The 16,192-nt window shown below is 37.3% G+C and overlaps 1 protein-coding gene across 1 annotated transcript in view; it reads right to left on the bottom strand.

The window, feature by feature from the left end:
• Positions 1-16,192, bottom strand: part of SNX9 (sorting nexin 9) — an 87,413-nt gene that overhangs the window by 19,114 nt on the left and 52,107 nt on the right. Inside the window, exons 7-10 of the mRNA XM_033100333.1 lie at positions 14,166-14,250; positions 12,092-12,217; positions 11,856-11,973; positions 1,965-2,095 (exon numbers count right to left, since the gene is read on the bottom strand). Coding sequence (XP_032956224.1) covers positions 1,965-2,095; positions 11,856-11,973; positions 12,092-12,217; positions 14,166-14,250 — 460 coding nt within the window. The remainder of the gene's footprint in view (positions 1-1,964; positions 2,096-11,855; positions 11,974-12,091; positions 12,218-14,165; positions 14,251-16,192) is intronic.

Genomic DNA, 16,192 nt, shown 5'->3' with positions numbered 1-16,192 from the left:
TTGATATTTTTGGTGCTATTGCAAAGATGTTTTTAGACTTCATTTTCTGCTTATTGCCAATATATAAATATGCAATGTCTCATATCCACCTACCTTATTAACCACTTATTTCTAATAATTTTCTGTAGATTCTTTGGGATTTTCTGTGTCCATCCATCTATATGATACTATTCATAAGCCAATGTTATAGTTTTTAGTGATTATCTAGTTTTACACTGTCAATTTAGCCAGTGAGGACATTGTGACTCAAGAGTGTAAATGTCTTGGCCAAAATCACAGAGGTTGTTAGAAGCAGAGCCAAGACTAGAACTCAAGCGGCTTGACTCATTTTTCCCTCGTATATCACTTTTATGGTAAGTTGATTAATCTTTAAAGGTGCCATTAAAAAAAAAAACCACACACACACCCAAAAACCAATGTCTAGATTTATTATTATTTTTAATAATATTCTGCATAAAACAATCTTTAGAAGTATTTTCTAAACCAAATCCTTGCCAAATCAATCAAATAAGCCCTTGTTAAAAGTCCTGCTAGTCACCAGAAAGGCTACAAACTGGGTGGGGGCACAATGTAGTTTTTGTAACTACAAAGTAACTCACTCAAAGAACCTAATATAACTACTTGACATACTGTGACTAAATATCACATCTCACCAGAAAAAACTACAGTTTTCCAGAGCAGCCTGCAAGGCTAGACCGATGACATATACAAATTCACAAAGAAATGCTAAAGCACCTCAATGCTTTCTGATTCCTGACCTGGCTACGTACAATACATTCAAATGAGACTGTGAATTCTAGAAATAAGCAATAACTGAAAATAAGGCCCAAATATTTACACTACATTAAGTGTATGCATATGTCTGTAAACACAGAGCCCTAAATTTAGGCTTGTTATTGTAAATGTGGTCACTTTAAATAAGAAAAAGTAGTATAAAGAAGTTTAGCAAGTAAATCTCTGTCTGGAAGTTCTACCAAAGTATACGGTATTCTATTATTTCATTTAACATGAAAATCATTTCATGATTTTTTTCCCTAGGATCATAATTTGTTTCGTATCTGCTATTGGCATCTGAGCTCACTTATGCTTTTATCCTTTAGATTGTTTTCTATGACATATAATAATTGTTACGAGAAAAACTATGGAGAAAACATCTTTAGAGAATAAGAAGACACAAGAAGTACAGTAAAAGCTTCATGAGAGAAAAAAGTTGTCAAAGCCGACAATAACAAGATATCAAGCAGCCAATTTTTTCTTGATTATCAAAAAAGGACAGATGACCATTGGCAGAATGATTGGCCACGGGGACAGGCAGAGCATCATTTACTTTGGACTAACAACTATTATATAGTCTGGAAAAACAACTCGGTTTTAAGAAGGATGGTTCAATTCCTAATCTACTTTTCCTTTCAAAATGCTATCACATTGTAAGGTCAAAATGTGATCATAAAAAAATCACTCAATTACCCTTACTTCACACTGATAATATCCTACATACTGTGTTTTCCCAAAAATAAGACCTCGCTGGACTATCAGCTCTAATGCATCTTATGGAGCAAAAATTAATATAAGACCCGGTATTAAATTATATTATATTAATTTTTACTCCAAAAGATGCATTAGAGCTGATGGTCCAGCGAGGTCTTATTTTCGGGGAAACACGGTAGTTTGGTATCTATCCCATGTTTAAAATCATCTAGGAAAAATGTTCTTACTCTATCACATCTTTCATCCCCTATCCACTCCATTCCCCGTTTATGGGAAGCCATCCTGGCAAGCGGTTCGTTCACTTTTACGACTAATTTCCTAGGGCTGGGATTTAGATGTCTATCCTCTCATTGTCTTTGGAGGAAATGAGAAATAACCACCTAGCCAACATAGTTTTAACTCCTTTCCGACATAAAACTGTGTGCATGTGACAATTCTCAGCAGACTCTTAAGACTCTCAGAATAAAATATCCTACCTTTTCATCCCGGAAATTTAGAAATTGCTGGAAAACCTCACTTTCTGAAATTACTGGATGACGACACATCCTGGTCATCCACGCCTGAAGTCTCTCCATGCGCATTTTGATAAATTCTTCTTCAAAGCGACCTGCAAGACACACACCGAGAGTGCTGTACATCTGGGTCTAAAATGAGTTACTGTTATTGCAATTGGAAAGCTGTTTACATAGCTACTGGCTACTTGGTATAAAGTTATTTAGTAAAAGATCAGCCATGGTAATGTTTTACTAACCTAAAAACAAGCAACATAGGGGATGCTCAAAGACCCAGAGGAAAGATAAAACAGATTTTTTTAGTTTGTAAGAATGAAATTCCAACTAGACAAATTAATAAACTTTTTAATTGTAAGAAGAATAATCACAACCTTGAAGTGCTATTTTCTTCAAGGATCCCCAAAGTACTTAACAAATTTAAAAGTAAATTTTATTTCAGTATGAAGAACTTTCTCTTTCTTTGAAACTACCATTATGCTAGGTCCTGTACGTCCATATTAAGTTCTATAGGCAAGAAGAAAAGGGTGATAATGTGTAATTTTAAAAGCAATTCTTACAAAGCACATAAAATTTCTGTATTTATAAAAATGTACCCAAAGGCAACATAATCTCAGATACACAAATGAAAATTTAGTATTTATGGAAAGTAACTCAGGATTGTAGCTCTCCCCCTCTGTTTTGTTTCTTAAATTACTTAAACTGAAATAGAAAAGGCAAAATTTCCACAGTGCAATAAGGAAAGCTGCTATCTCAGAACACGTGACTGTCCTAGAACAGAGCTCAGTAAGTCACATTTCTATTTTAAAAGTAGAAAATCAGCTTAACAGGCCTGACATACCAATCACAAGTGAACATGGAGAATTTTTATAAGCCGACCAAAGGAAATCTCTCTGAGTTAAAAGCCTTCTGGAAATGGAGATTCCAGCCACAGGTGAGTGAGGTTATCAGTTAACCCAGTTCCCCGCAAAATAAATATAAACCCAGACAATCAAAAACATCAGTGCTCTGGAAACCAACCAAAGCCAAAGGGCCATCCGAGAAGTGTTTCTGTTTGTAAAACTGCTGAACTTCAGGCATGAACAATGGAAATCTGTGGCGTTCTGGCAGGGGCTGCCCCGCGCCGCCTTGTCCCCTTCTTGGGTGACATGGAGGTTTAGCCAGGGAGGAGCCGGCTGTGAAGACTGGCCGCCGAACCTTCCCTGGTGAAGGGGGAGGCTCACCTGACCTGGCACAGTGGGGGACGCCCGTGCTCAGGGGTGCTGGCAGTGATAATCCAGAGGCTGGGAACAGGGAGGGCTAACGGTTCTACCAGCCGAGGTTAATGGTTGAGCAAGATATTCCAGGCCGAGGCTGAGTGCAGAAACAGTGGTGATTAGATGGGGTCCCAGCCAGCCACACTCTGGCCAACTCTGAGGCTGCATCGTGTAAAGGAGACACAAAAGGGCCCTCAAGAAATTAAAAGCCAGGGCTAACTTGAAAATGACATGAACTTTGAATGTGCTCCCCTCCCCACACACAGATCCACTGGCAGGGACAGAAGCTTCAACGGCTTGAGGTAGGTTTGCCACTAAACTACACAGTTGCAGTTGAACCCTAGGAAGCCAAACTTAAAAAGAAAAACATAAAAATAATTGAGCTGCAGGAGAGACAAATTTCTGAGATTTAGCCCAGGCAAGTTACTTACCAAACAAAAAAAAAAACCCATAAAGCAGAAACAACAAAAACCTTCAGAGACAAAATTCAGAACCCAGAATTGCTAAAGTATATCCTATAAAACGTCCAGTTTTCAACAAAAAATTAAGAGACTGTAAAGAAATAACAAGGTATAACCCATACTGAGAAAAAGAGTAGTCAAGAGAAGTTTCCTCTAAGTGTCCCCAGATGTTGAATTTAGATGAGAAAAACAAAACTGCAGAAAAAGCAGCTTCTATAAATATGTTCAAAGGACTAAAGGATGTCATGTTTAAAAAATTAAAGAAAAACATGACAAGGAATCAACAAATGGAGATTCGTAAGAGAGAAATTATTTAAAAAATCAAATAAAAACCTTGAAAATACAGTAAGTGAAATTAAAAATTCACTGTAGTGGTTTAACAGCAGATTGAAGAAGACAGAAGAATGAGTGACTGAATCTGAAGATAAATCAACAGAAGTTATCTGATCTGAAGAACAGAGAGGAACAAAACTAAAGAAAAATGAATAGAGCCTCAGAAAACATCAAGCACACCAACATACATGGGAAATCCCAAAGGAGAAGAGAAAAAAACATTTTAAGAAATAAGGGGGTCATTTCCCAAATTCGATGCAAAATTTTAATCTACACTTCTAAGAAGCTCAACAAACCCCAAGTAGGATAAATATAAAGATATCTGGGGCGGCCAGATGGCTGAGTTGGCTCTCAACCACAAGGTTGCCAGTTCAATTTCCACATGGGATGGTGGGCTGCGCCCCCTACAACTAAAGATTGAAAACGGCGACTGGACTTGGAGCTGAGCTGCGCCCTCCACAACTAGATTGAAGGACAACGACTTGGAGCTGATGGGCCCTAGAGAAACACACTGTTCCCCAATAAAAAATATTAATAATAATAATAAAAAGATATCCACACCAAGACCACACCAAGATATAGCAGAATCAAACTGCTGGAAGACAAAAAGAAAAAGAAAATCCTGAAAGTAAGTGAAGAAAATTCATCATGCGTGGTGGGGTGTGCGTGCACGTGTGCAAGAGTGTGACCGACAGGACAGAATGATTTGCTATCTGACACAGTGGAGGTCAGAGGCAAAATGGAAGGACATAGTCAACATGCTGAAAGAAAAACTATCAGATATGAATTCCATAACCAGTAAACCTATATTTTGAAAATAAAGGCAACATAAAGACACGCCCAGGTAAACAAAGTAGGAGAGAGAATTCCCTGATAGCAGACCTGCATTACAAGAAAGATTAAAGAATCCTTCAGGCTATTACCTCAGGCTAAAAGGAAATTTTCGAAATGCACAGAAAGAAATAAAGAGCACCAAAAATATGTGGGTTAATATAAAAGATTATACAGATAGGCAACTAGTTAAAAAAATAACTTTAAAAATTTAGTTATTAAAAATGAGAAGAATTAAAATGGCACATTAGAAAATATTTAACTCAAAAGGAGGAACAGAGGAACAAATAGAAAACAAACAGCAAAATGGCACATGTAAATCTAACTGGGTCAATAATCATATTAAATAAAACTTGTCTAAAAACTCCAATCAAAATGTAGATTGTAAGACTCTGTAAAGAAAGATCCAACTATGTTGACAAGAAGAGATGTACCTTAGATTCAAAGACACGAACAGATTGAAAGTAAAAGGGTGGGGAAAGGCATACCACGCTAACAGTACCTAGGAGAGCTGAAGTGGCGATAGGAATATCAGACACAATAGACTTTAAGAAAGGAAACCTTACTAGAAACCAAGGGGAACATGTCACTATATCAGGAAGATACATCAATTACAAACTTAATGTGGACTTAACAAGAAAGCCTCAAAATACATGAAGCAGAAAGTGACAGAACTGAAAGGAGAAACAGTCTAACAATAACTATGGAAAATTATAGAAAGAAAACTGGCAAGGTTACAGAATCCGGAACAACAGTTTCGGCCAACTCAGCTTAACTGACAATGTAAATAGAGTATTCCACCAAATTGCTGTTGAATTCATATTTTTTTTGAACACTCTCCAGGATAGACCATATGCTAGGCCCTACAAAAATTCTCAATACATTTAAAGGGATTAAAAATCACAGAAGGTATGCTTACTCTCAGAATAAAATTAGATATCAAACAAAAAAAATGCGGAAAATGCCCAAATATTTAAAAATTAACCATATTTCTAAATAATCCATAGGTCAAAAAACTTATAAGGGAAATGAGAAAGTAATTTTAACTGAACATGAAAATGCAACATATCAAAATTTTTGAGAGATAGATAAATCAGTACTTAGAGGAAAGTCTGTAACATTTAATGATTGTGATAGAAGACAAAAATCTCAAAACAATACGTTTCCATGTTAAAAAACTAGAAAAAGAGCAAATTAAATCCAAAGCAAGCAGATGGACAGAAGTAGGAGCAGAAAATAATAAAATAGGTAAGAGAAAAACAAGAGAAAAATCAAGAAAATAAAAGAGACACCAATTATCAAGGACTGAAGGAGTGATTATCACTATGGACTTTGAAAGTACACAAGAATACTATGAACAATTCTAAGCCCATACCCAACAACTGATACGAAATAGATCGATTCCTAGAAATAGACCAATTCAAAACCACTGAAGCTCACTGAAGAAGAGAGAGCCTGAAGAGCCCTGTATCTATTTAGGAAATTGACAGATAGTCCTCCACAAAGAACACTCCAGGTCCAGATCACTTCAGTGGTGAATTCCATCAAACGTTTATGGAAGAAATAATATCAATTCTACACTCTCTCCTTCAGATTATAGAAAAGAAGGGAATACTTCCAAACTTGTGAGGCCAGCAATGCCCTGATACCAAAACCAGACAAAGACATTACAAGGTAACTATAGACCAGTAACCCTCATGACCACAGACACAAAATTCCTTAAGCAAATATTAGTAAATCAAATCCAATAATTAAAAAAAACACAAAAAAGAATAATACGTCACAACCAAGTGAAACTTATCCCAGGAATGCAAGGCTAGTTCAGCATATTAAGAAAATCTGTATTATTACCTCAATAGATGCACAAAACACATTTGACAAAATTCAGCATTTATGTAGAAAACTTGCAGCCAACTAGGCCTAGAAGTCTAACTTGATAAAAGGGAATCTACAAAAATACCTAAAGCCAACATCCTATTTAATGGTGAAAGACAATTCTTTCTCTCAAATATTGGGAACAAAACAAAAACGTCTGCTCTCACCATTTCTATTCAATTTTATATTGGAAGTCTTAGCCAGTTCAATAAGGCCAAAACAGAAATAGATGGCACAGACTGGAAAGGATGAAATAAAAGTCTCTAATCCAAGATAACATGACTGTCTACATTAAAAAAGAAAAAAAAAATCCCCCAAATCCACAGAAAAAAACTTCTGGAAGTAGTGAATTTAGCAAGGTCACAGATACAAGATCAACATATAAAAATCAACTGTGTTCTAGTGCAACAAAAAACTGGAAAACAAATTAAAAAACAAACAGTACGATTTACAATAGAACCCAATGAAATTCTTACATGTAAACCTAACAAAATCTGTATTCTGAAATATATGCAGAATATGTGCTGAATCTCTATGATGAAAACTACAAAACACAAATGAAAACCAAATATGATACATTTATGTTGTTGGATTAGAAGACTACACATTAAGATTTTAATTCTCTCAAAATTGATCTACAGAATCTATGTACTTTCAATCAAAATCCCATCATGATCATTTATAGATATCTACACACTGACTTTTAAATTTACATGGAAAGTCAAAAAAGAATAACCAAAAACAAATCTGAAAAAGAACCAAGTTGGAGAGTTCACACCACTTGATTTAAAGACTTACTATATATAAAGCTGTATTAATCAGACAGTGTGGAACTGGCAAAAGGATGGATGCATAAAACAATGGAACAGAATCTGAGTCCAAAAATAAATCCACAAATATGGTCAATTGATTTTTGACAAAGGTGCAAAGGAAATTCAACAAAGAGGGAATACTCTTTCTAACAGATAGTACTAGAATCAGTAGATATCCAGATACATAACATAAACCCTTACACACTTCACATTTTATACAAACATTAATTCTAGATGCAGCATAGATCTAAATATAAAACCTAAAACTTCAAAACTTGTAGAAGCAATATCAATGTGAACTTGGGTTAGGCAAAGAGGTCTTAGTCATGATACCTAAAGCACAATCCTTTAAATAAACAGCTGACAGACTGGACTTCATTACAATTAAAAGCCTTTGTTCCGCAAGACACTGTTAACAGAAAGACAAGCCACACTTGGGACAAATTACTTGCAAATCACATAACTTGACAGAAAACTGGTTTCCAGAATATATAAAGATTCTGAAAATTTAACAATAACAAAACCTAATAAAAAATGGGCAAAAGATTTGAACAGACACGTGACCAAAGACAATATATGGATGAGAAATAAGTACACGAAAAAACGCTCAACACCATTAGTCATTAGGGAAAAGCAAATTAAAACCATGAAGAGATACCACGACCTTCCCATTAGACTTACTAAAATAAAGAAAAAACAGACACTACCAAAAGCGGAAGTTAAGGATGCAGAGCCCTTGACACTCATACATTGTGGGCGGGGATTCCAAAATGGTACAGCCCCTTTAGATAACAGTTGGGCAATTCCTTAAACATTAAACATATACCCACCATACGACCCACTCTTTCCACTCCTAGGTATTTACCCAAGAGCAATGAAAACTTATGTTCACGTAAAAATTTGTATATAAATGTTTATGGCAGCTTTATTTACAATTGACCAAAATTGGAAACCCAACTGTACTTCATTGAGTGAATGGGTAAACAAACTATGGTAGAGCCATACACTGAAATACTCTCAGCAATAAAAGAAACAAAGTGTTGATACCCAACAAGTTGGATGAATCTCAAATGCATTATGCTAAGTGAAAGAAGCCAAACTCAAAAGACCACATACTATGTGTTTCCATTTATCATGATATTCTAGAAAAGGCAAAATTACAGTCAAAAGACAGATCAGTATTGCCATGAGTTAGGATTGGGGGGGTGGGGGGGAGCTGAAAATAAAAAACCAGTATGAGGGAGGTTTGGAAGGTGACAGAACTTTCTGTGTATCGTGAGTATAGTGGTGGTTACAAGACTGTCGTGGTAGCTGTCAGAACGGTACACCAAAAGGAGTGAATTCACTGTGTGTAAGTTTCAAAAAAAAAAAAAAAATGCAGCCTGGACTTTCCCTTAGAAATTATGACTACCAATAAGCACAAGTCTTGGAACGAGAAGAGTATTAACCCACGCATCAAACCCTCCTGACCTAAAACATGGCCATCGCCTGCACATTAAAGCACTTCCAACTCTGCACTTGCCAGGAGCAGAGATTAGGTGCTACACAAGCTTAGGCTGTGCGGAGTCTCCTCCGTTGGGAAGAAGATGACCCCACCTCCTGGACAGAAAAGACCCAGTACGTCAGCAGGGGCCGCCGCTATACCAAGTTCCCCATTAGGAGCAAGTGAATTATACTAAGAGTGCATAAGCTACTCAGCGGTTGAAATTCATTCATTCATTCATTAATGATTCTTATTCCTCCTGGAAATAAACACAGCTGGTTTATTTCCAAATGAATGACTTCAAATGTTATTTTGTGCTTGGTAAGATTTTCATACCGGTTTCTAGAGAATTAGAAAAAAAGGGGAAGGAAGGATTTCCAGTTCCCCATTTTCAACAAACCTAACTTAGGTTTTCATTAAGAATGTGAATTACGAGTTTTGTACCCAGGAATAAAAGCAGATTCACTCAGTATTAGTTCACGAAGAACAAATCTATGAACAAATGAAAAAATGTTAGCTTTAAGTTTTTCACGGAACGACCAAGTCCACAGAAATGTCATGACATCAACTACTAGGCATCCCTCTTTCTTTTCTCCAGCACTGAAGTGAGAGGGGAGTTTATATAGTACTGATGTTGTGGGCATTACAGCAGGAGGCAAACAAGAGAAGGAGAAATAAAGTGGCTTCTGTGCTTTCCAGTTTCCTCGGCACATATCCCAGTCAGGGAATCAAAGCTCAACTTTCTTCAGACGAGGGGCTGTTGCTTTCTGGCTTTTCTGACATCCTCCTGGCTTTGGGCCTGAACTTTTTTTTTTTTTTTTTTAAACAAACCTTAATATGAGCCCAGAATCATGACTCTATGATGCTTTCAAGTAGCACTGAATGATTAGCACTGATTCAGAATAAACAATGTATTACAACCTAAAAAATATGAGAAGTCTCCAGTCCTAAAATAGCGCATTAATCCATTAATTTATTCAAATACTACGGAGCACATATTGTCCCAAACAAGCTGATAAAGGAGAGTACAAAATTCAGGAAACGAAATTTGAAAATATGGAGAAAGGCAGAACTGAAGTTTTCATGGAAAGATATCTAAATTTTTAAAAAGAAAGCTGTGATTCAAAACAGTAAGGACAACAGAAAGGAGGGATTGTGAGTACTTGAACAGGGCATGGAACTAGGGGTACAGTGACACCTCTGAGTGGAAGGAGGCAGCAAGCTGACCAGCCTGGCCATGCTGACATGGTTTTCACTCAACTGCCCAGTTCCAACAGGGGCTGCTCAGAAGTCACCCCACATGCGGGCAAGGATGTGTGCGTCTGCCTGGCAATACGGCCCCGCCCTCCATTCTACTAGGACAATTTGACATTTGTGAAAATGAAAACAAAACAAAACAACTTTTTAAAAACAAGTGTTTCCGTCTTCTCTAAAATTTCAGAGTAACATAAAACGTAAAACAAAGTAAAGTACAAAGTTTTACAGAGAATAACTTTCTTATCCTAAGGCTACTAATTCTAACTAAATATTAGTTGGTCCTCATCTCATAATGCAAACAGAGCAAGCTTTGCAATCAGATTCCGTTTTTAGCAATGCTGAGCGAGTGTGTTTCATGTCTCTGAATCTAGAAAGCACAAGAGAAGTGTCTAAGCACACATGACACCTGGCACGTAGGGATAGAGTTCACGGCCACGCTGAAAGCACCCTGAGTTGGCTCTGCGGTTTGGCTGGTTAAGATTCTCATTCCTCTCTACACGATTTATCTCAACTCTTACTGAGTGAGGATTAAACCCTCTCTGGTCATCCCTGACCGGTGGGAAAGAACCCTTCCTTCACGGTCTCCACGTTTCTTCTCGCTGGGTTCAGGTTAACCTGTTGCTGTCTCTTTTACTTCCCTTAGAGGCCTTCTAGTTCAGACCTTTTAAGCCTTACTCTCACTTTGATCCTTTCCTTTCTGTACTTACTAGTTTTATTTATCTGAAAAATTTGTAGCTACAAACTAAAACTCTTTCTAATGTTTAGTAAAGCTCAGCTTCTTTATAAACTTTTTTTCCAAGACAAACATATCGAGTACTAGTATTTCAGGGTCTATACGAGGTTGGAGATTTTTTAAAAATCAGTGACAGTTCTCAAAACAGACAAAGAAAGAAATACTCTCTAACCGCATATTTACAAGGGGCTCTGGTAACACCCTTGGTGGATTACTGACAGATTATTTGGGGCAGGTCAAGTGGGGAAATATGACACCTTAAATAAATAAGAAAAAGGAGAGGGTAATAATCAATGACAAATACAAACATTTAAATATCAATAGTCACACCTAAATAATTGAATAGAAAGCTTGGCAACTTCCTGCATTAACAGAAGCTCTGTGGCTTCTACACCTAATGTTTACAAGCTTCTGATGAAAACAACACAGCTGGGCTGCATGATGTGTTTACATCAGTTGGGTCGTATATTTTTATTTCCACCTTAGGCTATCTGGATCATTTCTATTTTCTCAGGTATCAGTTTTCACATTTAAAAAAATTCACATATTTCTTTTATAGGAAAGAGTGTAGCAACAAAGAAAATGACTTTCCTAGAATTCAAGATATGTGCAAAAGAACTCTGACAGAAAATTTTATGAAACATTCTTGGTAGGTGTTTATGTAACTTCCATATATATGTATAATATATATAGCTGTGCGTAGCCACTGTTCCGAACTCATACCTCTTGAGTTTGGATGGAAAATGCCATTACTGCTTTACATCTAACTGGAGTTGTTTTAACTTGTCATCCTGAGTTCAGTGTCACACACACTCACCTGTGACTTGCTTATCTGGAAGAGAAGGGATTGGAATGGCCGATCCAAATTTAACCAGGAGACGCTCATATAACCAGTCAAAGTGTTTATACCTGTGGTTTACAGATCGATTAGTGTTCTACAAAATAAGGGAAAGAGGAGAAAAAATTACCAATGCCAACTACAGAAAATGAAGAAAAAAGCCAATTGTAATTAGTGATGTAAGCATGACAGCTTTTGGTAACTCAGATACTTACAGTAGGTGTTAACTGGTACTCAATGTAGCTCTTCAGCCCATACATTTTGGAGCCTTTCCTGGGATCTGCTACCAAACAGTCAAATGTAGAGGTAGGATAAACCCACATCGGGCCATAATCTCCAACCTATACAACGGTCCAGGGAGAGTTAATTTTGTTACACACAAAAATGGTACATAAATCTGATGTTAAGTCATCAAATGTTTCTCTTCAGGACTAGAAGTCCTTTGGAGGGGCACTCTTCCTCTTCTCAGAGAAGTGACATAAACGCGCTCTGTTCCTGTTGAGGTCCAATTTGCCAGGACAAACTCCTCTGCTCCCCATATGGACATTTCCCCAGGGAACATGCTGGATGGAACAGTTTTTCTCTCTAGTCCAGCTGTCTTAGTTATATGCATGAAGGGCTCGTTTTAAAAAATTTCTGACAGTTTGTGAAATATAAAATTATATCCTTAGATGTCTCAACAATGTCAAACAGCCATCAAACTTTCTCAACACTTATTCTCATTTTCTGTATACCCAGTCCTAATGATTTTTAAAGGTGGAAGGAGGAAAAAGTGGGGTGGGGCATGAAAGTTCAGAGGTTTTTAGGTCAGGACGGTGACTGGGGCCCAGAGAATTTTACTAAGGGACTAAAGAGAAGATCTCTGAACCAGGTGCTCTGACTGCCCGAGAGAGCGCCAGATCCAGGTGGCTCTCAAAGCTGCAGAGCAGACGTCGTTAAGAGGAGCTTCTGGAGAACTTCCCACAACTCTGATGGAGGAGGGCTCACTATCCACGGGATCACATTTTATTAGTGGGTAGGGTTACTGCACCTTAAAAGCAAAGAAACAGGTCTCTGCTTTCTCTTGGTTTCCTAAAGACTCAATGGCTTTCCTCGGCTTTCTTTCCCATGCAAGAAGCCCACAGAGGCAGGCCTGCCTGTAGGGCACAGAGCCCAGATCGACCTAAAAGTTGGGAGACAACTCAAGCGCCGGGTCCTTTAGCTCAGTTCTCCCACTGCCATGCTTGTGACAAAGTTCCCTCTGAGAATCTGAGGGGCAGGGCAATTGACTCTTAACTGTGTGAAGTTTTAAATTTAATGAAAAGAACAGTGATACATGCGCAGTATTTACAAAAAAGTCTGAAGAAAAAGAAAATAAATTAAAATAATCTTTAACCAGAGGACAACTACCCCAAATTTGCTTTGAGGGAAGAAGGATCAAAGGGGCTCTCGGTCACAGCCTTTCTCTCCTTTTCAAAGATGTAGGAACAAGTAATAAAATAAATCCAGTATCATTCTTAACATTTTATCAAGTTTTCTAAGACCCAGAGATCCTAGAATAAAACCAGATGTTTCCTCATCCTTTGAGACCATGGTGATTACAGCAAAGGTTTTCCTCTATCTGACTGCCACAGGCTTAAGGCCGTGCGGTCAGGAGATAGCCACAGTTCTTTCGCAGGATTTCATCTGGGAATTTAAAGCTATATACTGCGTAGACAGAAAATCTACCAGCAATGAACATTTGGGTGAAACTAAAGAGCCCATGCATGTTACATAATAACCAAGTTATTCTAAGACAGACATTCTTAAAGGTGTCATTAACTCCCAGCTTTTACAGGCTGGCTCCTTATCGTAACCTGGCAGCTGGTTTACTGGAAGACAGACTAATTCTTATGCACACAGTGGAAACGGCACCTTATTCTGATAACATGCCAGGATAGAAACCTAAATATTTGAGTTGCGTTTACTAGCTAAATATACAGGGCTGTTTGAAAAACAGCATGTAAAAGATACTTCAAACCACCTTAGAGAAGAAAAATTATTAAAAGAATATATACTATGGCTGCTGTTGGTTCAATTACTAAGTCTGAAAGGTAAATATAAAGAATATCTAAACAATATAATGACAAGCATTAATTCATGTTAATCATTTTTAGTACCCTTAGAATACTTGACATATACTGTCAGATATTTGGAGCATTTAATGTGTTTAAAAATACTTTCCAAATGACTAACAACCCTCTTAGTTTTAAAGAATTATAAAAGAACTTAATCAGAAACAGAGCAGCCAACAAACAAAAATGAACTTACAATGATAGCAATTTTCTCTTTGGGTTTTGCTAGTTGCTTGGCCAACAAATACTGTTCCATCCCAGGTTTCGCAAATCCAGGAAATCTAATCATGAAGACAAATGTTTGTGAGTCTTATGTTTTCCTAAAAAAGAATTCTACAGCTCTCGTCCACATCTACTTAATACAACAGTTTTAACCTTGTTCTGTCTTTTAGATGTACTAGAACTAGGAAACTGTGGTAAATGAAACCAAACGTAATCAGATTGTTCAATGGCCAATTAGTCATTTAATTAAGCTTTTCCTAGTAAGAGAACAGTCTGACTCCAGAAGGTGAGATGTTTATGGTACCTATTTGGTTAACTGGATCTGAAATATTCTATCACCCCACAAAGAGTGAAGGACCCAGAAAAATGTCCCCCAGGTCACAGGAGGAGCTGGTACTGAGCATACCAGCGGAGCTGACCACACGGGGCAGCAGCCACACACCACCATCTCTATAGCCAAATCGAAGCTGCTTTTCAACATACTCCCTCTGGGAAGCCACAATTACCCCAAAGAAGCTGCCAATGTTCATAAGCACTTGTGCTCATTTCTTTTCTTGCTTCAAACCAGTTTAGAAGACACGACGGAAAACCAATCTTCTTAGGAGAGACCTAAAACATAATAAAGCTAACTACTTCCCGAAATCAAATGTAAATCCAAAGGAAATTTCTAAAATTGGAGAAAAGCTGGAATAAATGAGTAGCCATCCAAAGTGCAACTTCTAAAGAAGAAAAGATTAATTTGGGTTTTAGAACTTTTTTAATAAATAGGAAAGGGGGGGGAACCTCAGAAAGCAAAATACTTAAAATAGGAAAATAAATCTTATTTCAACAAAAAACCAGCCACATTAGTTCTAATTTCATTCATATACCAAGTTAAGGCCAATGTGATGCTCTCAGGGGCCCGTATCTTCTACTTTATTCTTGACTGACTTCCCTCCAGTCCCTTTTCTCGACATTCTTTAAAACACAGATCATACAAGAGAGAACCAAGGGGAGTCTAAGAACTGGATGGCCTCGGGTTTGAATTCCAGCTCCAACTCTTAATACCTATGTGACGTTCAGAGCTTCGGTCTCCTTGGGTAAAGAATTGGACCAATATGACCTATCTTTGCAGGTGATGAGGGAATTAAAATTTGACTTATGTAAAAAGCTTAGTACGTACTCATAAATTTAAATTATTTCTAATTATGCCATCCTCTCTTCGAAAGTATTTCCTACAGCTGCAGGTAGAGCTTTCTCTGTGCTTCTTCAACATTCTGAGCATACCTTTGCTATAAAATTGCCATCATCCACACTGCAGCAGCCTAGAAGTATCTTAGACAAAGTATTTGTATTTCCAGGACCTAGAGGAATACACTAAATGCTTAATGAACTAATTGGCTAACTTGGAACATTTTTATTACAGAATCTACACTTATGGTAGAAAATGCTGATGGGAAAATCGGGGGATTACACATAATGATAACCCCTTGACTAGAATGTGCAGAAATCGTCTTTCACACTTCCTTTGGTATTCTTATGGGCCACAGCAAAACTCCACGGCCAACTATGCAGTCACTGAACGGCAATGCAATTTATTACTTATTTGAGTATTATCAAGATGGATTCTTATAATGCTCAACTATACTTAAATTTCTAATCTTTTCTAGTATAAGGTTTATGTTCCATGAATGGAATACATCTGTCATATACAATGAATTAACTGCTGAAAAGTATTAATCCTTAAAAAATTTTTACAACTATTGTAAACGTCAGTCACTTATACATCAGTCTAATTAAACGAAAATACATAGGAGTTTAAATGGTTCCCAGTACTGGAGGGGGGCGGATACCTCAGAGGTTCAAGTGCCAATTGGGACTGCTCTAATCTGGTTTCAAGCTGGAAATTTTAGAGCAGAAAGAATTCTTAAAGACAGCCTCTTTACTTTAGCGATGAGGAAACTGAGGTTTAGACAGATTGTCTGACTCCCTCAAGAGCATACAGCAAATTGGAGAGCAAGC

This window comes from Rhinolophus ferrumequinum, chromosome 3, assembly GCF_004115265.2.
Source record: "Rhinolophus ferrumequinum isolate MPI-CBG mRhiFer1 chromosome 3, mRhiFer1_v1.p, whole genome shotgun sequence".
Lineage (NCBI taxonomy): Eukaryota > Metazoa > Chordata > Mammalia > Chiroptera > Rhinolophidae > Rhinolophus > Rhinolophus ferrumequinum.
This window is presented reverse-complemented; position numbering and strand designations above follow the sequence as displayed.